At 44.8% G+C, this 22,976-nt stretch overlaps 1 protein-coding gene across 5 annotated transcripts in view; it reads right to left on the bottom strand.

Moving 5' to 3' along the window:
- ptk2aa (protein tyrosine kinase 2aa) overlaps positions 1–22,976 on the bottom strand; it is a 168,649-nt gene that overhangs the window by 63,875 nt on the left and 81,798 nt on the right. For all 5 annotated transcript variants that reach the window (XM_038972168.1, XM_038972167.1, XM_038972166.1 and 2 more), the window contains exons 3-4: positions 18,561–18,793; positions 5,180–5,346 (exon numbers count right to left, since the gene is read on the bottom strand). In XM_038972168.1, coding sequence (XP_038828096.1) covers positions 5,180–5,346; positions 18,561–18,761 — 368 coding nt within the window. In that variant the 5' untranslated portion in view covers positions 18,762–18,793. The remainder of the gene's footprint in view (positions 1–5,179; positions 5,347–18,560; positions 18,794–22,976) is intronic.

The following is a 22,976-nucleotide window of genomic DNA, read 5'->3' on the forward strand; positions in this document are numbered from 1 at the left end:
GGGCTGTGTGTGAAGTTAGAAACTGTTCTGTGCTGGGCTGTGTGTGAAGTTGGACACTGTTCTGTGCTGGGCTGTGTGTGAAGTTGGACACTGTTCTGTGCTGGGCTGTGTGTGAAGTTGGACACTGTTCTGTGCTGGGCTGTGTGTGAAATTGGACACTGTTCTGTGCTGGGCTGTGTGTGAAGTTGTACACTGTTCTGTGCTGGGCTGTGTGTGAAGTTGGACACTGTTCTGTGCTGGGCTGTGTGTGAAGTTGTACACTGTTCTGTGCTGGGCTGTGTGTGAAGTTGGACACTGTTCTGTGCTGGGCTGTGTGTGAAGTTGGACACTGTTCTGTGCTGGGCTGTGTGTGAAGTTGTACACTGTTCTGTGCTGGGCTGTGTGTGAAGTTGTACACTGTTCTGTGCTGGGCTGTGTGTGAAGTTGTACACTGTTCTGTGCTGGGCTGTGTGTGAAGTTGGACACTGTTCTGTGCTGGGCTGTGTGTGAAGTTGTACACTGTTCTGTGCTGGGCTGTGTGTGAAGTTGTACACTGTTCTGTGCTGGGCTGTGTGTGAAGTTGTACACTGTTCTGTGCTGGGCTGTGTGTGAAGTTGTACACTGTTCTGTGCTGGGCTGTGTGTGAAGTTAGTCACGGCCCTGAATTTGTCTGAACCGTCTGTGCTTCTCCTTCCAATAGGGCGCTTCACCTTTAATTCCCAATTAAATAGCCAGCATCAGCTGCACAAAAGGGGGTTGTAATGGAGGTGCGAATGAGGATGTGTTCAACCCTCAGTTCCGAAACATCTTTACTCCATTTGTTTTGTTGTATTTAAAAGTGTGCTTTGTAGCCTTGTCTCAAGTTTAAACAGGATTGGATCCACTCATTTCTTCCTTTGGACTACAGATGTGGTCTCCGCTGTTTCATCGTGCCCTTCCCCCCCGTGGAGATCTGTTAGCGGATTGAATTGTCTAACTGTCCGACTGACTACAACTGTTTTGCATACGGTATTTCATTTGTTTGAGTGTGATTTATACCGTGCTGATTTGTGGTCAGTTGTAGTTGAAGACTTATTGAGATTTGATACTCTTTCCGGCACAGGTGGCACCGGACTGGTGACATGCACTTCAGGGCGAGTGCGGGGAGCTGGAACAGAACGTACCGGACAGGGGAGGCGCACTGGAGGCCTGGTGCGTGGAGCCGGCACAGGTGGCACCGGACTGGTGACACACACTTCAGGGCGAGTGCGAGGAGCTGGCACAGGACGTACCGGACTGGGGAGGCACACTGGAGGCCTGGTGCGTGGAACCGGCACAGGTGGCACCGGACTGGTGACACGCACTTCAGGGCGAGTGCGGGGAGCTGGCACAGGATGTACCGGACTGGGGAGGCACACTGGAGGCCTGGTGCGTGGAGCCGGCACAGACTTCAGCAGACTGCTGACAGGCTCTTCAGGTCGAATGTTGAGCAGAACACACCTGCACAACATCCCTCTCCTCTCTCTCTCTCCCAACTTCTCCATCGCCTCCCTGACGGTCTCTCTCTTCAGGGCGAGTGCGAGGAGCTGGCACAGATGGCACCGGACTGACGACCCGCTCTTCAGCACGCCTGCGCTGCAGCATACTCCTCGCTAACTCTTCTCTCCGGTATCCTTCATTGCACTCCTCCATCGACTCCCATTCGGGCTCTGGCACTCTCCGCTGCTCAGCCGGCCACTCCTCGTGCCCCCCCCAAAACCTCAGAGGGCTCTCTATGGTCAGGGCGTGACATTGTGTGGTAAAACAGTTTGATATTTTGATTGTATGATTGAGACTGGGCTACACTTTTATGAACGGACAAACATTGCGTGACTGAGGTCACTGGAGTTCCCTGAACTCCTTTACCGGGCTGGACTCTTTCAGGCCCGAGGTACGGGACTTTTCTTGAGGAACCAGAGCACATTGTTTGTTATATTATTATGTGTGTGATCATTTATGTTGGTAATACAACCCATGCAAAAGAACAGTTTTTTAAAAGTTATTTCCAATGTTTTAAGGGTTTATGAAAAGTGTATGTACATCCTGACTTCTACATGAGTCCTTTGTATTGGTGTAGACTTGACGTACCAGACAGGACTCATTCCCTCACAAACAAGAAGGAGAAATCAATATTTTCTCTGGTAGGCACAACCTACCTGTCACCCCTACAAACAATAACCTTAAGTCAAAACCATTACAAGTTGGACACTGTTCTGTGGTGGGCTGTGTGTGGACCTGAACACTGCAGTGCCAGCAGCAGAGTGAGTGATATTTAGATTTCCACTCCAAGTAGAGTCAACAAACCCTTGAGCCATTTCTATGCTGCAAGAGAATTTGAAGAAGCCTACACACACACTGTGAACTTCTCAGTATGCTTACTGCAGAATACTGAAACAATCTCTCCCACCCTGAGTTCTATCACGAGAGAGAGAGCGATAGAGAGATAGAGAGAGAAAGAGAGAGAGAGACTGAAGGACACTTTAAAGAGTGTACAGTCGTGGCCAAAAGTTTTGAGAATGACACAAATATTAATTTCCACAAAGTTTGCTGCTTCAGTGTCTTTAGATATTTTTGTCAGATGTGACTATGGAATACTGAAGTATAATTACAAGCATTTCATAAGTGGCAAAGGCTTTTATTGACAATTACATGAAGTTGATGCAAAGAGTCAATATTTGCAGTGTTGACCCTTCTTTATCAAGACCTCTGCAATCCGCCCTGGCATGCTGTCAATTAACTTCTGGGCCACATCCTGACCCCATTCTTGCATAATCAATGCTTGGAGTTTATCAGAATTTGTGTTTTTTTTTTTGTCCACCCGCCTCTTGAGGATTGACCACAAGTTCTCAATGGGATTAAGGTCTGGGGAGTTTCCTGGCCATGGACCCAAAATATCGATGTTTTGTTCCCCGAGCCACTTAGATATCACTTTTGCCTCATGGCAAGGTGCTCCATCATGCTGGAAAAGGCATTGTTCGTCACCAAACTGTTCCTGGATGGTTGGGAGAAGTTGCTCTCGGAGGATGTGTTGGTACCATTCTTTATTCATGGCTGTGTTATTAGGAAAAATTGTGAGTGAGCCCACTCCCTTGGCTGAGAAGCAACCCCACACATGAATGGTCTCAGGATGCTTTACTGTTGGCATGACACAGGACTGATGGTAGCGCTCACCTTGTCTTCTCCGGACAAGCTTTTTTAACAATCGGAAAGGGGATCCATCAGAGAAAATGACTTTACCCCAGTCCTCAGCAGTCCAATCCCTGTACCTTTTGCAGAATATCAGTCTGTCCCTGATGTTTTTCCTGGAGAGAAGTGGCTTCTTTGCTGCCCTTCTTGACACCAGGCCATCCTCCAAAATCTTCACCTCACTGTGCGTGCAGATGCACTCACACTTGCCTGCTGCCATTCCTGAGCAAGCTCTGTACTGGTGGTGCCCCGATCCTGCAGCTGAATCAACTTTAGAAGACGGTCCTGGTGCTTGCTGGACTTTCTTGGGCGCCCTGAAGCCTTCTTCACAACAATTGAACCGCTCTCCTTGAAGTTCTTGATGATCCGATAAATGCTTGACTTAGGTGCAATCTTACTGGCAGCAATATCCTTGCCTGTGAAGCCCTTTTTGTGCAAAGCAATGATGACGGCACGTGTTTCCTTGCAGGTAACCATGGTTGACAGAGGAAGAACAATGATTCCAAGCACCACCCTCCTTTTGAAGCTTCCAGTCTGTTATTCGAACTCAATCAGCATGACAGAGTGATCTCCAGCCTTATCCTCGTCAACACTCACACCTGTGTTAATGAGAGAATCACTGACATGATGTTAGCTGGTCCTTTTGTGGCAGGGCTGAAATGCAGTGGAAATGTTTTTGGGGGATTCAGTTCATTTGCATGGCAAAAAGGGACTTTGCAATTAATTGCAATTCATCTGATCACTCTTCACAAATTGCCATCATACAAACTGAGGCAGCAGACTTTGTGAAAATTAATATTTGTGTCATTCTCAAAACTTTTGACCAGGTCTATGAGATGTGAAATCACATCATGATATAACACAACAGTGTATCCCAGGCAGTAGCAGTGCTCCAGTCAGAATGAGAGAGGAAAGCCAGACAGTCCTTAGTGAACAGATTTAAGTCATAACAGAGCCATGTAGAGAGAGACGACGAGAACAGTGCAAAGCCAGGCTGTCCCAACTGGCACCCTATTCCCTATATAGGCTGTGATCAAAAGTAGTGCACTATTTAGGGAATAGGGTGCCATTTGGGTAGCACACAGACTCCAGGCTCAAAGATAGCCAGAAAATACTTAGAATTGAACTACTGAGATTCGCAGAGCAACATTTGACAGTAACTTAGACTGTAAAATGCCTCAAATTATGATCCAAGTGAGGATGGAAACTTAAGATGTTTATAATGTTCAATGAAATGTTTTCTAAAGGGAAAACAGCGTACTACAGACAAGCCCTTGAGGCTCTTTAGTGTCCAATTCTGTGTTCAGAACATATTTTATGTGACGGGAACATCTAGGTCACACAAATATGTTAGGGTAGGAGAATGAATGGCTAAGGAACTCTATTGGCCAATCTCTATAGTGTGTTCATCAAACATTCATAGTATCAATGCCTTGCAAAGATCCTCGACTGACTTCTTCCTTACAAAATAAGACACAGTGATGAAGTGTTAACTTATGGGGCAATGTGTCTTGCCTCTGCTCTCAGGGACATTCACAGGGTCTTTGTGTGCCTAAAGAAAGGTTGTAGACTATCACAGAACTGTCTGATGCAGAAGAAAGGCATTAAATGCTAGAAGCTAGAAGCTAAGGATGTGACTCATCTGGCATAACAACTTTTAATAGCAATGACCTACTGCCGAGTCATTGACAGTTGAGGCATTGAAAAACACACACACACACACACACGCACACGCACACGCACACACACACGCACAAACAAACAAACAAAAAAGGTGGTTCTGTGAATCTGTAGATTCCACCCTCTTGTCGGAGAGACGCCGTTTTGTCATTGTCTTCAATACACACAGGGGCAGACAGAGACAGTCAGACAAATACACACATCAAGAGAGAGACATAATCTAATGAGACAGATACACGCACACAGGGCAAACACATCGGTGCACTCATACACGTAAGAGCACACGGATGAGCACACACACACACAGTCTGCTCACCTCCACTCCTCCTGGGAGCGGGTCTGCTCGTATTTCTCCCTCACGTGGGACACGCCCATATCAGGGTGGAGCCAGTGGACCTGGCCGGACTGGGAGTGGCTGAGCCGCAGGCCAAAGCACGCCACGCATTTCACCTTGTGAATGTCCAAGATCTTCTGGATGATCCCCTGTAGAGGTGGAACACAGGAGAGTTAAGAGACCAGTGACAAGCCACGGTAGGAAAGTTCAAGGTCATACAGAAGTTATGTGAAGGCAAAAATTTTGAACGTAAAAGGTCCACACAATGCAAGACATTGGTAAAGAAACTGACTAGAATTTTTACTGTAGACAGACAACAAAACACGGTAAACAGAAAGTGGAGCCCAGATATAGACTCCTACTGAGAGGTGAAGAGAACACAGGATGTTCCAACTGTTCTGTCTGTAGGAGCAATGCTATCTTATCGCCATGGCAGCCACCGCTCTGCCTAGTGACAGCAGGTCGCCTGTCTGAGGCGATAAGTAGGGTGAATTTTAGCGTTGGCTGAGTGGCCAAGGAGGGCACCAAACCATACCCTTATGCCCCCCATCTGACCAGCTCCTGTGGAACAATCCAACACTCAAATGGCCACTCAGTCACTCATTCAGGACTTCAAATCAAACTTTATTTGTCACACGCGCCGAATACAACAAGTGTAGACCTTACTGTGAAATGCTTACTTACAAGCCCTTAACAAACAGTGCAGTTCAAGAAGAGTTAAGAAAATATTTACCAAGTAGACTAAAATAAAAAGTAACAGAATAAGAATAAGAATAACGATGCTATACACAGGGGGCACCGGAATCGAGTCAGTGTGCGGGGGTACAGGTCAGTTGAGGTAATTTGTAAATGTAGGTGGGGGTGAAGTGACTATGCATAGATAATAAACAGTGAGTAGCAGCAGCGTACAAAAGGGAGGGGGGGGGTCAATGTAAATTGTTCAGCAGTCTTATGGCTTGGGGTTAGAAACTGTTGAGGAGCCTTTTGGTCCTAGACTTGGTGCTCCGGTACCGCTTGCCGTGCGGTAGTAGAGAAAACAGTCTATAACTTGGGTGACTGGAGTCTCTGACAATTTTACGGGCTTTCCTCTGACACCGCTTAGTATATAGGTCCTGGATGGCAGGAAGCTTGGCCTCAGTGATGCACTGGACCGTTCGCATTACCCTCTGTAGCGCCTTACGGTCAGATGCCGAGCAGTTGCCATACCAGGCATACCATGTCTCTAGCTCTGTGACATTCTCTCACTGTCTGTTCGGTTTAACATCAAACCCCCAGACCTCACCAGATGGACCATTCACGTCTGTCAGCCATGAAGCGGCAACTAGAGTGCCAATAGACTATCTTATGACTGTAGTCTATGACTGGCCAGACGGACCACTCACGTCTGTTATATTATGTTGTTAGTGCCCACAACTCTAGGGCTCCATGTTAAGTCTATGGCTGGCTGGCATGGAGATATTCCGGCCTCGCCTGGCTGTGCTGGTGTCATCCGCGGCCGTATGTGTGCATACTATCACACTGCAGATCTGATGTGACATTCCAGCCCAAACACTTAAGAGCCATTGCATATTTAAGAAGATTGTATTTATGAGGGAAGAGAGAGAGGCTGGATGGCTGGATCCCCCAGAGTAGGTCCAACAATGTGCCCCAGTTACGGCCTGATGGCCGAGTGGCAACACTGTGGAGGATAACAGAGCCTGATCACTGCCCAAGGAGAGGAGAATGAGGAGGAGGAGAGGAGGAAGAGAGGAAAGGCCAGAGAAGCATAGAGTCCTATTGGGACTGGGAATTCAAAGCTTGTCGGCCAGCGTTGTTTGGTAATGTAGTTTCCAACTTAGGGAGGTCTTTATGCAGCTTTGGGACTGACTTTCTGCTTGTGTAATGGCAAAAGTTTATTTGAGACCGTCCACGGCAAGGACTAAAGGAACTGGGCTCTTTAGAAGGTTGAAAAAAAGTTAAACAAGAATCCATTCTGCATGGTAGTTCCAATAACAATGCACTAGGAACCAGGAGAGCACTGAGAGAATATATTCTATGTAACCATATAGCACCTCTACTTTAGGTTTGTAGGTCTGTAGCTACTGAAGTAACATTGTCTTCATGTGAATTGATGTCGATACCTAGTTATTTTCTCTAACAATGAAGGAAAATCTTCCTGCACAGATGAGATAGACCCTCCTCAAGATTCCAATGGCGAGTAGTGATAAAGAAATGCAATATGATCATGCCAACCTGCTCTAACAGAAGATTACTCAGCCAGCTAAGGGCGGCTAAGCTAAAGCCAGTCTCTTATCTCGGTTTCCTAAGGAGCACGCAAATCCTCAACCCTCCATTAAAATGATTAAATATGGGCTTTGGTTAGCTTCTTGAGCTGGTGGCTGGGGCTCCAGAGTGAAGTTTCCCCTAGGTACAGCTATAGGATCAGCAGAAGTAGAATATAATGGCTCAACACAGACAGAAGTGTGTAATCTCACGAGCCATAATCTAAAAGTTTTGTCTGTCAAGAGAGGCTGAAGTGAGTGGGCCCAAAAAAAGGTAGAGCCCTCTCTGTCCATCCATTATTATATCTCAGCACAATCTCTGTTTTATAATCCAATACTGGATGCAGAGTTCCCAGGAGGATCGTAGAGAGAGAGAGAGCGTCTGAGTAATGGGGAAAATGTGTCTGCCCAATTTGAAAGAAAAACAATTTGCATACAAATTAATAATTGCCATTTCAAGTCCATTTTCAAGTAGCAGGCAAATGTCTACTCCGAGTGACACAAACAGAACCATATAGCTGCAGTTCTGCTGGTGATTGAATTGACAGTGTTTTGTAGGCCAGGCGGCGGAACTGACGGAATACAAGTGTACTCAACTTCAATGAGGTGGGAGAAATACCACCAGAACACAGAATGGAGACAGAAGAAATGGAGCCATTCATCTTGGGCTACTGAAATACCAAAATGCAAGGCTACAACTTCAAGATAGCATCAGTCAAAAGTCATATTCATCTCCTATACAGGGTGATTAAAAGCATGCAGTGAATAGGTCTGGTTCCACCATATGACAGACAAGGCAATGGTAGGGCACCATGTCTGCCTTTATGAGAAGCAAAATGCACAATATTACATAGCCTTAACCCGAACCCTTTAAAATGTCACATACCATCTGAATGACTGTTTAGATACTATCTTAACTTCTCTAGGATAGGAGGCAGCATTTTCACGTTTGGATGAAAAGCATACCCAAATTCAACTGCCAGCTACTCATCCCCAGAAGATAAGATATGCATATTATTAGTAGATTTGGATAGAAAACACTTTGAAGTTTCTAAAACTGTTTGAATCATGTCTGTGAGTATAACAGAACTTATTTAGCAGGCGAAACCCCGAGGACAAACCCTTCAGAATTTTTTTTTTTGAGGTCACTCTCTTTTCAATGGGTTTTCATTGGGAATATACATTTCTAATTGACCTTCCTGCAGTTCCTACCTCTTCCACTGGATGTCAACAGTCTTTAGAAATTGGTTGAGGTTTTTTCCTTTGTGTAATGAAGAAGTACGACCATCTTGAACGAGGGTCACTTAAAGTGTCCTGTTTGTTAGAGGCGCGTGACCAGAAAGCTAGCTACAGTTTGTTTTAATCCTGTATTGAACACAGATCATCCCGTCTTCAATTTTATCGATTATTTACATTAAAAAATACCTAAAGTTGTATTACAAAAGTAGTTTGAAATGTTTTGGCAAAGTTTACAGGTAACTTTTGAGATATTTTGTAGTCACGTTTCACAAGTTGGAACCGGTGTTTTTCTGGATCAAACGCGCCAAATAAATTGACATTTATATTATAAATCGACGGAATTAATCGAACAAATGGACCATTTGTGATGTTTATGGGACATATTGGATTGCCAACAACAGAAGCTTGTCAAAGGTAAGGCATGAATTATATTTTTTATTTCTGCGTTTTGTGTCGCGCCTGCAGGGTTGAAATATGCTTCTCTCTCTTTGTTTACTATGGTGCTATCCTCAGATAATAGGCTTTTCGGCGAAAGCAAACTATGTTATTTGAATTCTGACATGTTGGCTGGATTCACAACCAGTGTAGCTTTAATTTGGTATCTTTCATGTGTGATTTAATGAAAGTTTTATTTTTATAGTAATTTATTAGAATTTGGCGCTCTGCATTTTCTCTGGCTTTTGGCCAAGTGAGAGAGTAGCGTCCCGCCTAAACTCAGATTTTTGGATATAAATATGAACTTTGCCGAACAAAACATACATGTATTGTGTAATATGAAGTCCTATGAGTGTCATCTGATGAAGATCATCAAAGGTTAGTGATTAATTGTATCTCTATTTCTGCTTTTTGTTACTCCTCTCTTTGGCAGGAAAAATGGCTGTGTTTTTCTGTGACTTGGCTCTGACCTAACATAATCGTTTGGTGTGCTTTCGTCGTAAAGCATATTTGAATTCTGACACGTTGGCTGGATTCACAACAAGTGTAGCTTTAATTTGGTATCTTTCATGTGTGATTTCATGAAAGTTTGATTTTTATAGTAATTTATTTGAATTTGGCTCTCTGCATTTTTACTGGCTTTTGGCCAAGTGGGACGTTAGCGTCCCACGTATCCCAGAGAAGTTAAAGCACAGCACATGTATACTCCCAGAAGACCTCGGGGGAAAGTAACTTGGAATGGTAGTCGCTGAAACGTAGGCTAAATATCCCAAGTGATGCTTTTAAGTGTGCTGACAGGTTCGACCTAGAGCTTGAGAGCCAACCTTGAAAAGCATGGTCCTATTCATTAGGAACCAAACAACAGAAAACCAGCTGGCACAGGGAGAGAGACTACCTCTACTTTTTCCGTTGCAGAACGTTTTAAAACAATTGCATGCCCTAATAAATATGACCAACATCTGCCCTGTATAATAACTTAAGAGCAGAGTTCCCCTTGGCACGAAACAGATGACGACGGCGACGAAAAGACAAAGACAAAGAAGAAGACACTAACGGATTATAGAGACAGAATCAGAATGCTTACATGAACAGTCTCATTGCTTACATGAACAGCTAGGGAGAGCAATCCAAACGGAGCATGAAAAATTCCCCTTCACACCACATTAGGCTAAACATGATGACAGCCGCATCTATGATGATATGACAGATTATCTCAAACAAACAAGCTAATTTTACTACCCTTTTCTAATTTTTAAGATCCAAAAAGAATATATCAAATCTCACTGGCATATAGTCACTTGGATTCTTGCCAACCACAGCATTTCCATGTGTTTGCAATGGAAATAGAAAAGCACAATGGACATGCAAATTAGCCAATTCAAATGCAAACAAACCGTGAACCTCTTATCAAGGTAGACATTGCATACAGTACACCTGGTCTCAGATCATTTCATATTATTATGTACGTAAATCCAAAACACTCCATTTAGTGTGGTATGTTAGATTTGGTATGATTACATAAGACAGAGGGCCACTTAAAGCAAAAAATGAAAGGAGGGTGGTTGGTCACGGTGGATGGGTGGGCGTATAATGCAAACGTCTAGCAACCCAAAGGTTGCGAGTTCTAATCTCATCAAGGACAACTTTAGCATTTTAGCTAATTAGAAACTTTTCAACTACTTTCTACGTTTTAGCTACTTTGCGTCTACTTAGCATGTTAGCTAACCCTAACCTTAACCATTTTAGCTAACCATTCCTCTAACCCTAATCTTAACCCTTTAACCTAACTCCTAAACTTGACCCTAACCCCTAGCTAACGTTAGTCAGCTAGCTAACTAACATTAGCCAGCTAGCTAACATTAGCCAGCTAGCTAACGTTAGCCAGCTAGCTAACGTTAGCCACCTAGCTAGAATTCGTAACATCATACGGTTTGCAGATTTGTAACATATTGTACATTTAGCAAATTCGTAACATATAATACAAATTGTAATTCGTAATATATCATACGAAATGGGTGATGGTCATTCACAAATGAATACACACGAAATGTAATGGATTTACAGAATGACTACCAGGCACCAGGTAGATATAATTACATGTAATTTTATGGTGTTATTATTGATAATATTTGTCTTATATGGATATCTGGAATCCCTATATAGTACACTACTTTTGACCATAGCAGTGCACTATACCCGGGCAGGCAGAGTGCTATTGATGCAGTATGAACAGGATATGTGTGTGTGATGGGATGAGGGGTCCTTGGGGAGCACCTCAGGGGATAGGAACATGATGTTTATTCTGGGATGGAACCAGGAAGCGGATGTGGATCCAATACACAACGTACCTCATCCAGCCCTACAAATCAATACAGGCATCTGCTGACTGCACTGAGACCAAGCATAGGGCTCTGGTCAAAAGTAGTGCACTATATAGGGAATAGGGTGCCATTTGGGATGCAACCAATGTACCATTTCTCAATGGTTGCCTTTCTCCAGAAAATAGGAGATCTAGGAGTCAGGATGTTATGTGCCAGGAATCAATTCACAGTTTCACACCACTATAACTGAGTGTCTGTGTCAGTGAGGGCAGGGAGAATGTAGCAAAATGTCTTTCTGCAGACCGGTGTTTGCTTAGCCTGGTCTCAGATCGGTTTGTGCTGTTTTGCCAACCCTTATGGGACGCATGACAAAGACCAGAGACCAAGCTAGTTGCTTGATAGCCTCTCTCAGTTCATCTACCTGAGGAGAAACAATGCTAGTCCCATAGTGTCATAATTCACACACGCCTTTAAATGTGTCCTATAAGCGCTTTGTGAAGGGTTTTCTGTAATTAGCCAACTTTGAGGCTTCAGGTGCGGCGTATGTGAGACCTAGGCTAACTGCCGCTGAAGATCACAGAGCTAAGGCACAGCAACATCAGTTAAAGGTGCAATATGCAGAAATCATTCCGCCATTTCCTGGTTTAAAACATTCTGATAGTTCACCTAATTTTAGTTTATGTGACAAAATAAGCAATGTATAGTGTAGAGAATCATGGTACCATCTAAACCACTGTGAAATCTCTTTTCAATAACCAAAAATATAGTATTTTCAGCTGTTTGAGTAAGACGCAAAAACAAAACTTAAGAACGAGAAGCATAGAATAGCGCACATAGAACATATATACCGCTTCTTAGACTTGTTTTCAATAAGATTGACAGATCTATAACTTACATTTCTATGTGATTTTGGTCAAGTCGCCCAAAAAGTCACATATTGCAGCTTTAAAAGAGAATCCGCAACATGAACTGACGGAGCCACACAGACCTCTCTCTCAGTGAAGGGAGTTGGAGTGCAATTGGACAGTTGAAGGGTAACCACAGAACAATCACACTACGGTATTCCAATTTGAAAAACAATGAGGGATTGTGCTCTGAACTTTCAGTAACATATAGCAATTGACAAAGCAACAACTACACTGCTGAATCACTGCTCTGACGTGCAACACCACCAAGCTGTCTGTACAGCAGCAGCTATACACTGGGCTCTAACAGCCAAAAGACTGCATCCAGTCAATTACTCATGCTCTTTCAGCGCAGCAGAGAAACAGAGTGACAGTCGATCAGTCTGTGTGTTTGTAGGAGATTCAGGTATACACAGCCAGTCTCTATCAGCTCTTCATGACTGTACGACAGGTATTTGAAAAAAAAATCTGTACACTGATTGGCTCTAGCTCTGATGCAGGGTCAGATGCTATTCCACCCCTCTAATGGTTAAGTCTGTTCCCAGACTTAACTTCCTCTATGTCTGTGTCTGTGTGTCTGTGTGTCTGTGTGTGTGTGTGTGTGTGTGTGTGTGTGTGTGTGTGTGTGTGTGTGTGTGTGTGTGTGTGTGTGTGTGTGTGTGTGGTCACAATACCAGAATTTTGACTTCGATACTGATACCAGGTTTAGTATCCCAATACCAAAATGATACCACAAAAAAAGAGAAGGCTTATTAGCCAAAGTCACAGAATGTCACTTGATCCAGACAGATACGTTACTGCTATGTTCAATCGTTGGGCATCTTTGAGTTCGACATCATTCCATTTGAACATTTTTATGTAAATTATTTTGAGACAGCCATGTATGCATTAATTGAATCAATTATACAATCAATTTGACTTTGTTTTTACCAATCTAACTACAAAACAACATAGTTGAATGGTAAATCTATATTGATAAACTGGGTAAATCAAGATGTGGTTCTATTCACAATACAGGTGAATTAGTATTATTCAATAGGAGTGTGTGCATGCAGTGAGTTATTGAGCTTGTTTTAGCTGACATCATGGGGCTACAGATGACAAACAATCCCTTACATTTAGGACTTATTTTATTGTCAACTGTGAAGAGAACATATTATTTTATTGTCACCTGCTAGGAGAACATATTATTTTATTGTCAACTGCGAAGAGAACATATTATTTTATTGTACTGATTAACAACATTTGCATAGAAGAAGCAATCTTTTCTTTTCGAAAGTGTGCACTGTCTCTTTAAGAAATGAATGATATAATTTGCAAGGCAGAATGTGGCTATGGAATCTAGTGGAAACCAGACTGGAGGCAAAGGAAGATGTAGAAGTGAATGAGTTTTTCGTGGCGAGGGACACAAAGTGAATTAATACAGTTTTTGGTGGTAGCTTTGAAATCAGCATATTTTGCATTATGGTTGGTGCATTATCACAAACAAAGAACTATTGTAGTGAATTCAGCTGTAAGCTAGCCAAGGAAAGTTAGCCTACAATTAAAGCTGGAATCTACCGATTTCATCTTGCATTGTGAAAGTGTTCTAGCCTGTACGGATATTGTTTTGTGAACAGTAATACACAGTTTTAACATTTCTACATGCCGTGTTGCATTCAGACTTGGGCTCGGTTTCCCGATAGCGATGGAACTTAAGACATCCGCACGCTTCCCATCCGAAACAGTTTGTGCATATATTATGATGACATTTTGTGACGTTTTTGTTCATTTTGGCCTTTGGCAAAGGTTTTTTCGGCTGTTCATACACACGTAATTTTTTCTCGAGGCAAGCCGAAGTTTGGCAGCCGAAGTCTACACCCCTTCGTCAGTGATTGGTCAACAGTAGGGATTCTTCAATGAAGTACTTGTAATTCAACGACAGACAACTCGTTTTCATGCACATTTTTTCACTTGAGAAATACTGCATCAAAAATCCTAGTTAGATCTCCTTGGCAAAAACTTCTTGAATTATCTCAGATTAATTCTGACTATGGCGTCTCAAGATGGACAAATAGTACTATTGCCGCGTTTTTCTAGAGCACACTCGTTCGGTTTGCCTAGCCGAACCGAAGCATGCAGAAGCCTTTATGCCCCGTTTACATTGTGATGTATTTCATTACACCGTACTTCAACTTCATGCAATCTCATTCCGCTACTGGACGGAGAGCATAGGGTAGGGTTTCACAAGACAAGATGGAGGAGAGCCTACTCTCATCAGAGATAGGATTTATTTTGGAGATGGCAAAATATCTTTCTACACTGACTTGCCTAGTTAAATAAAGGTTAAATCAAATAAAAATAAATATGATCTTTTCATTCAAGACAGGAGAAATATATAGGTTGAAGATTCCACTGTAGCTAGCGACCTCCACCCAATAATTATCACCAAAATCAAAAGTCACTACCATCACAATAAACTTAAAAATGGGAGGCAACAGTCATAATATAATTGGCTAAACAGCCAATGTGTATTATTTAACATTACTATTAAAAGGGTACTTTTAATAATGACCCATTATATAGGAAGGGGTCATTGTTTACAATTTGTTAGCTATCCAATAAAGCCAACCTGAAACTCACATAGTTTTATCTTCTTCTGTGATTTGCTAAATTCCTGTTCTTTGACGGACTCTGTCTGGATTGGAGACGACGTAAAGTTTGGAAAATTTCAAAGTATGCAGCGTTCATCTTCCAACGGAGCCTTGAACAGCAAGGGGGCGTTGCGATTCCACTACTTTGTGGACGTCCCCATTGAAAAGCATGACATCCATCGCTTCATAACGGAGTGCTTATGGGTAATATGAACAAGGCTTACGAGGGATTTAACAATGTATCTATCTACAACGGCCGAAGATGTAACATGCTTTTCCTAAAACACAATGCAGAGAGAAAGGTCGCTTGCACCACGCAGAGAGAAAGGTCGCTTGCACCACGCAGAGAAAGGTCGCTTGCACCATGAAGAGAAAGGTCGCTTGCACCACACAGAGAGAAAGGTCGCTTGCACCACGCAGAGAGAAAGGTCGCTTGCACCACGCAGAGAGAAAGGTCGCTTGCACCACGCAGAGAGAAAGGTTGCTTGCACCCCGAAGAGAAAGGTTGCTTGCACCACGCAGAGAAAGGTCGCTTGCACCACGCAGAGAAAGGTCGCTTGCACCATGAAGAGAAAGGTCGCTAGCACCACGCAGAGAAAGGTCGCTTGCACCACGCAGAGAAAGGTCGCTTGCACCACGCAGAGAAAGGTCGCTTGCACCACGCAGAGAAAGGTCGCTTGCACCATGCAGAGAAAGGTCGCTTGCACCACGCAGAGAAAGGTCGCTTGCACCATGAAGAGAAAGGTCGCTTGCACCACGCAGAGAAAGGTCGCTTGCACCACGAAGAGAAAGTTCGCTTGCACCACGCAGAGAAAGGTCGCTTGCACCCTGCAGAGAAAGGTCGCTTGCACCACGAAGAGAAAGGTCGCTTGCACCACGCAGAGAAAGGTCGCTTGCACCACGCAGAGAAAGGTCGCTTGCACCATGCAGAGAAAGGTCGCTTGCACCACGCAGAGAAAGGTCGCTTGCACCACGCAGAGAAAGGTCGCTTGCACCATGAAGAGAAAGGTCGCTTGCACCACGCAGAGAAAGGTCGCTTGCACCACGCAGAGAAAGGTCGCTTGCACCACGCAGAGAAAGGTCGCTTGCACCACGCAGAGAAAGGTCGCTTGCACCATGCAGAGAAAGGTCGCTTGCACCACGCAGAGAAAGGTCGCTTGCACCATGAAGAGAAAGGTCGCTTGCACCACGCAGAGAAAGGTCGCTTGCACCACGAAGAGAAAGTTCGCTTGCACCACGCAGAGAAAGGTCGCTTGCACCCTGCAGAGAAAGGTCGCTTGCACCACGAAGAGAAAGGTCGCTTGCACCACGCAGAGAAAGGTCGCTTGCACCACGCAGAGAAAGGTCGCTTGCACCATGCAGAGAAAGGTCGCTTGCACCATGCAGAGAAAGGTCGCTTGCACCACGCAGAGAAAGGTCGCTTGCACCACGAAGAGAAAGGTCGCTTGCACCACGCAGAGAAAGGTCGCTTGCACCTAGAAGAGAAAGGTCGCTTGCACCACGCAGAGAAAGGTCGCTTGCACCACGAAGAGAAAGGTCGCTTGCACCTAGAAGAGAAAGGTCGCTTGCACCACGCAGAGAGAAAGGTCGCCTTGCACCACGCAGAGAGAAAGGTCGCTTGCACCACGCAGAGAGAAAGGTCGCTTGCACCACGCAGAGAGAAAGGTTGCTTGCACCACACAGAGAGAAAGGTCGCCTTGCACCACGCAGAGAGAAAGGTCGCTTGCGCCACACAGAGAGAAAGGTCGCTTGCACCACGCAGAGAGAAAGGTCGCCTTGCACCACGCAGAGAGAAAGGTCGCCTTGCACCACGCAGAGAGAAAGGTCGCTTGCGCCACACAGAGAGAAAGGTCGCTTGCACCACCCAGAGAGAAAGGTCGCTTGCACCACACAGAGAGAAAGGTCGCCTTGCACCACACAGAGAGAAAGGTCGCTTGCGCCACACAGAGAGAAAGGTCGCTTGCACCACCCAGAGAGAAAGGTCGCTTGCCCCACGCAGAGAGAAAGGTCGCTTGCCCCACGCAGAGAAAGGTCGCTTGCCCCACGCAGAGAGAAAGGTCGCTTGCACCACGCAGAGAGAAAGGTCGCGAAGTGCATTGTTGGATCATGTGTCGATACAGGTAGGATCAAAAAGAAAGTGAGCACTGCGCTCAGATCAGCTTTCTCCATTCAAATCTTTCCTTAACATTAGATTTCACAATAATGATGACAGACCAGCTCCTAGAGAGATATTATCGCCTACGCCTGCAAATATTGAGCCGGCTTACTCTAACGCTTACCCAATAAAAATGCATTAAATAACTGATTTGGCACATCACTGTGCACATGTTAGGCTACACATAGCGAAATAGAACTCAATTGATTGAACATGAAACGTATTTCAATGATTGAAATAGACCTATAGCCTACTGTTTATATTTTAATGTAGTCATCTCGGTTTTCATTTGAAGAATATTTTTACACGCTGCTTGCTTGTATCAATTGACATTGGCAACTTTGTATTTGTAGTCAACTTTGTTCTGAAGTTATCTGTGGCCACAGAGAGATATTTAGCGGAGATCTTCTGTGTATAAAGTGGAGGGGGAAAAAAGCATCCAACGACACACTGAGCTGCTCTACAAGTGCTCTGACACACTGAGCTGTTCTACGAGTGCTCTGACACACTGAGCTGTTCTACGAGTGCTCTATGGGTGCTCTGACACACTGAGCTGCTCTACGAGTGCTCTGACACACTGAGCTGCTCTACGAGTGCTCTGACACACTGAGCTGCTCTACGAGTGCTCTGACACACTGAGCTGCTCTACGAGTGCTCTGACACACTGAGCTGCTCTACGAGTGTTCTGACACACTGAGCTGTTCTACGAGTGCTCTGACACACTGAGCTGCTCTACGAGTGCTCTGACACACTGAGCTGCTCTACGAGTGTTCTGACACACTGAGCTGTTCTACGAGTGCTCTGACACACTGAGTTGCTCTACGAGTGCTCTGACACACTGAGCTGTTCTACGAGTGCTCTGACACACTGAGTTGCTCTACGAGTGCTCTGACACACTGAGCTGTTCTACAAGTGCTCTGACACACTGAGCTGTTCTACGAGTGCTCTGACACACTGAGCTGCTCTACGAGTGCTCTGAGGCAGGCGTTGTTCTACGAGTGCTCTGACACACTGAGCTGCTCTACGAGTGCTCTGAGGCAGGCGTTGTTCTACGAGTGCTCTGACACACTGAGCTGCTCTACGAGTGCTCTGAGGCAGGCGTTGTTCTACGAGTGCTCTGAGGCAGGCGTTAGATTGCGAGTGTTTTCAAGTGCAATGTTAATAAAGATGGTTTTGGGAAACAGGTTCTAATGATGAACTTAGCCTTAAGATGCTTTTGGGAAACCGGGCCCTGATCAATTCTCTCAATCACATGAGACACATTTGACAGAGGTACTGAATGTAACAAAAATTCTAGTATCAAAAAGTTTTTTGTTTTATCGAAAAAGTTCCAAAGTTTCGGTATACGGTGCAACGCTAGTATGTGTGTGTGTGTGTGAGACCCCTGTTGCCATACATTTGCCCTCTGTCTTACCCTGACATCGGTGGCGTCCCCATGGCGGATGTTGCTGGCCCATGTGCTATGCTCGCTATTGCTCTCGAAGTGATGGAAGACCTTCAGGACCCTGTCAGGGGCCCCGGGAGCCCGCTCCGTGGCTGTGCCCGCACTGAGGCGCGACTTGGCCCCCCCAGCCAGGGCGTGGTTGAGGTTGGGGTCCAGGTAAGCTGTCGCCATGCCTTTGCTGTGAGCTAGGTGTCTGTCATATTCTGTTAGTGTGGAGAGAGAGAAAACAACCATATAATTAGAATTCCTGCTTTACTCCTATAAGGAGATTGAAAACGGCCGGCAGTCCTCCCATTATGGCGTCATTGAATTTATTGGGAATGCCCGTTCTACTGACACTAATTATATGGAAACAACGCTGAGTGACAATGGAGTAGAAACATCACACGTCCCTGTAGTATAAAACATGGGAAGTCAACATTGTGTCTTGAGAATCTTGATAACAACTTTTTGGAATCTGAAGAACATTCTGAGAGCAGCAACAGGCAGTGGGCATATCATAGTTCCTCACCGTTCAATGAGCCCCTGATAATGATTTATTCATGAATAAATGATGCGTAGTGGTGAAAAATGTATCAGCAAGTTGGGAGGTGTGAAAAGGGTTCTCATCCATATTGCACAATGCAGCAAGGTGTGACAACATGTAACACACCAGTCTTTCCTTCTTTCACAAATGGAAAAGTGGCAAAGGACTCTAAGGAAAACATTAACAGTGACTTGGCCCACCACGTCTCACTATAATCTCAATGGTGTATCTGGACTGGTGAATGCATCTGGAAATATATTATACAAAGAGCAATCTGTGGTAGTCAGTCACACATCCAGGCTCCAGATAGAATACAATCTAACAACTAGTGTGGATCTGTTGGGTGAATATACTATAACTAGTGTGGATCTGTTGGGTGAATATACTATAACTAGTGTGGATCTGTTGGGTGAATATACTATAACTAGTGTGGATCTGTTGGGTGAATATACTATAACTAGTGTGGATCTGTTGGGTGAATATACTATAACTAGTGTGGATCTGTTGGGTGAATATACTATAACTAGTGTGGATCTGTTGGGTGAATATACTATAACTAGTGTGGATCTGTTGGGTGAATATACTATAACTTGTGTGGATCTGTTGGGTGAATATACTATAACTAGTGTGGATCTGTTGGGTGAATATACTATAACTAGTGTGGATCTGTTGGGTGAATATTCTACATACATTCATCCAGCTTGTGTCAGCAGCACTGTTCCCTCTATGTGGCTGGAAAAGCCCAAAATAACCTCCCATTGTAGAATTGAGAGAGTGGTTATATCCCAAACAGCACCCTTTTGCATGTCACACTACTTCTGACTAGGGCCCATAGGGCTCTGGTCAAAAGTAGTGCACTATATAGGGAATAGGGTTCCATTTGGGACGCACACAGTGACTAAGCACTGAAAATGATGGAAAACAGGCTACTTTTACTGTATTTGGCCTACAATGAAATGCCACAAATATGTGGTTTAGCGTGTGAGCTTTAAAGACATGGTCTGGAGAATTAAAAGACGTGTTTCAAATACACTTAACACAACTATAATGGATACAAGGCTTGGCAGCAGTGCAGTCAATTTGAGAACGGATGGTGGGCATTGCATCACAGCGTCGGGTACAGTACGAACTCAAGGTTATAGCAGGGGCGCCTAAAGTGCACTGCTTTCATTTTTTCATCCAGGCGTACACAGAGCCAGACAGTGTGCACTGCAGTGCTGACTGAAACTGCTCTTTGTAATCAGTGAATCTCCCGGTCTAAGCTGGGGTCTGGTCCGTGGCTTCAGGCGGGGGAAAAACACACACACACACACATGGCTGGGCTGTCAGATGCCCGGCCAGTATCAAATCAACACACAGGCCAAACTGAGCAGCTCTCTCTCCCCAGGGGCCAGTGTGTGTGTGTGTGTGTGTGTGTGTGTGTGTGTGTGTGTGTGTGTGTGTGTGTGTGTGTGTGTGTGTGTGTGTGTGTGTGTGTGTGTGTGTGTGTGTGTGTGTGTGTGTACTAGACATCATCTCTACTACAGTCCGCTGGTCATCTGGGAGCCCTGGGCCGTGCTGGTCAGTGTGTTCAGTTTGTCCATGTTATTAACCGACAGATTAGATGTATGTCTACCACCAGCGAACAGTAGGACAGAACACACCCCTGTGGTGTGGGGCCACAGGGACAGACCAGTATGGTCACACAGGAGGGTTGTTAGCGGTTAGCACTGGGGTTCTTGCCAGCAGATGATATGTTTCAACTGCCACCTTAGTCTGACCATTAGCTGGCCTAAAATAGCAGTTTCTCTCCAGATGGGTCCACCTGTAGTCACACACACACACACACACACACACACACACACACACACACACACACACACACACACACACACACACACACACACACACACACACACACACACACACACACACACACACACACACACACACACACACACACACACACACACACAGAAAATAAACAATTGACTGCTGTGGCCAGCCGCTATTATACAGTGCAATAGTGCCAAATACCCCAGCCAGTTGAATCATATCTATACTAGCCCAGCCTCAGAATAAAGTATGTTTACAGATGGCATACTGATAACATTCACCACGTATGTCACTGTATCTGATAGGTGCATAATAACTAATAATCAGGCAAGAGGCAGCCAGTCCAGAAAAAAGTATATTTAGTCATTAAATGAATGGCCATATGGACCCAGCTTGTGCTTCTCATCAACACGGACTTCACACACACACACACACACACACACACACACACACACACACACACACCACACACACACACACACACACACACACTAAATCTCCCTCAGCCGCACTACATCAAAGTAGAGTACTGTTATTGTCAACAGAGTGAACCCATCCAACCACACCCACCCAACAGTGCACCAGGGAAACATCCCATTTCAACAGTGAAATGCATACAGTAGCAGTAACAGACTGTCACCCATCTGATACAGAGTAAAGAGAGAATGTCACCCATCTGATACAGAGTAAAGAGAGACTGTCACCCATCTGATACAGAGTAAAGAGAGACTGTCACCCATCTGATACAGAGTAAAGAGAGAATGTCACCCATCTGATACAGAGTAAAGAGAGACTGTCACCCATCTGATACAGAGCAAAGAGAGACTGTCACCCATCTGATACAGAGCAAAGAGAGACTGTCACCCATCTGATACAGAGTAAAGAGAGACTGTCACCCATCTGATACAGAGTAAAGAGAGACTGTCACCCATCTGATACAGAGTAAAGAGAGACTGTCACCCATCTGATACAGAGTAAAGAGAGACTGTCACCCATCTGATACAGAGTAAAGAGAGACTGTCACCCATCTGATACAGAGCAAAGAGAGACTCTCACCCATCTGATACAGAGTAAAGAGAGACTGTCACCCATCTGATACAGAGTAAAGAGAGACTGTCACCCATCTGATACAGAGCAAAGAGAGACTCTCACCCATCTGATACAGAGTAAAGAGAGACTGTCACCCATCTGATACAGAGTAAAGAGAGCAACAACGTCATTAAGTCAACACACGGCCATGACAACAACCTATTTCATTGATCCCATCTAACATTTATACAGGTCAATCAAATTTGCTCACGCAAACAAACTGGAAACCTAAGACCAGCACACAAGCAACTATATCACCTGAGGATCTTTCACTTTTCTGTCCTCCTTTCTTTCTTTCTTTTCTTTCTTTCATACCACAATTAATACCCTGTCCAATCCCTACCTCCCATCAGAAAGGGCCAGCAGGCGCATGTCACCCTGGAGTGGCGTGGAGAGAGACATCTGTACCCATCTGCGTACATTGGGCAAGTAGAAGAGATTCCCTATGCACACACACTCTCTCACTCCCAGATTACGGCAACTCTCTCCAGAGGCAAAAGAGCCACTGAAGCTCCTGTAATGCTCATGGGCTTTTCCATCCACAGATGAAAACCACAGACACAGACACACGTCCCGGCCTCTCCCCGCTGACTTTGGGTCACATCCTGGTTATAAAAATGCTCCCTGCCCCTCAAAGTACCCAGAATGAGTCATCCTGAAATTACCGGGACTCACCTCATTCCCATATCATTTCCATGTTATCCCAATCCCATTCCCACCTCCAGGTACGAGGGGTAGGGGCTGGATCAAGAGACTTCCTCTTATCAGAGGCATCATATGACTGAATAAGCGGTGAGCATTCTGATTGGCTCTGTGGTGTTGAAGGGGGGCTGTGAGCCTGCTGATTGGTTGGCTGTAGTTGTAAACAAGTTCAGCATGGCTGAGTGGGAGCTATGCCAGACAGTGAGAGGGTTGTAAACAACTATAGGGTGGGCCCTTCCTTCCTCCCTCCACAC

Source organism: Salvelinus namaycush, chromosome 32 (assembly GCF_016432855.1).
Source record: "Salvelinus namaycush isolate Seneca chromosome 32, SaNama_1.0, whole genome shotgun sequence".
Classification (NCBI taxonomy): Eukaryota; Metazoa; Chordata; class Actinopteri; order Salmoniformes; family Salmonidae; genus Salvelinus; species Salvelinus namaycush.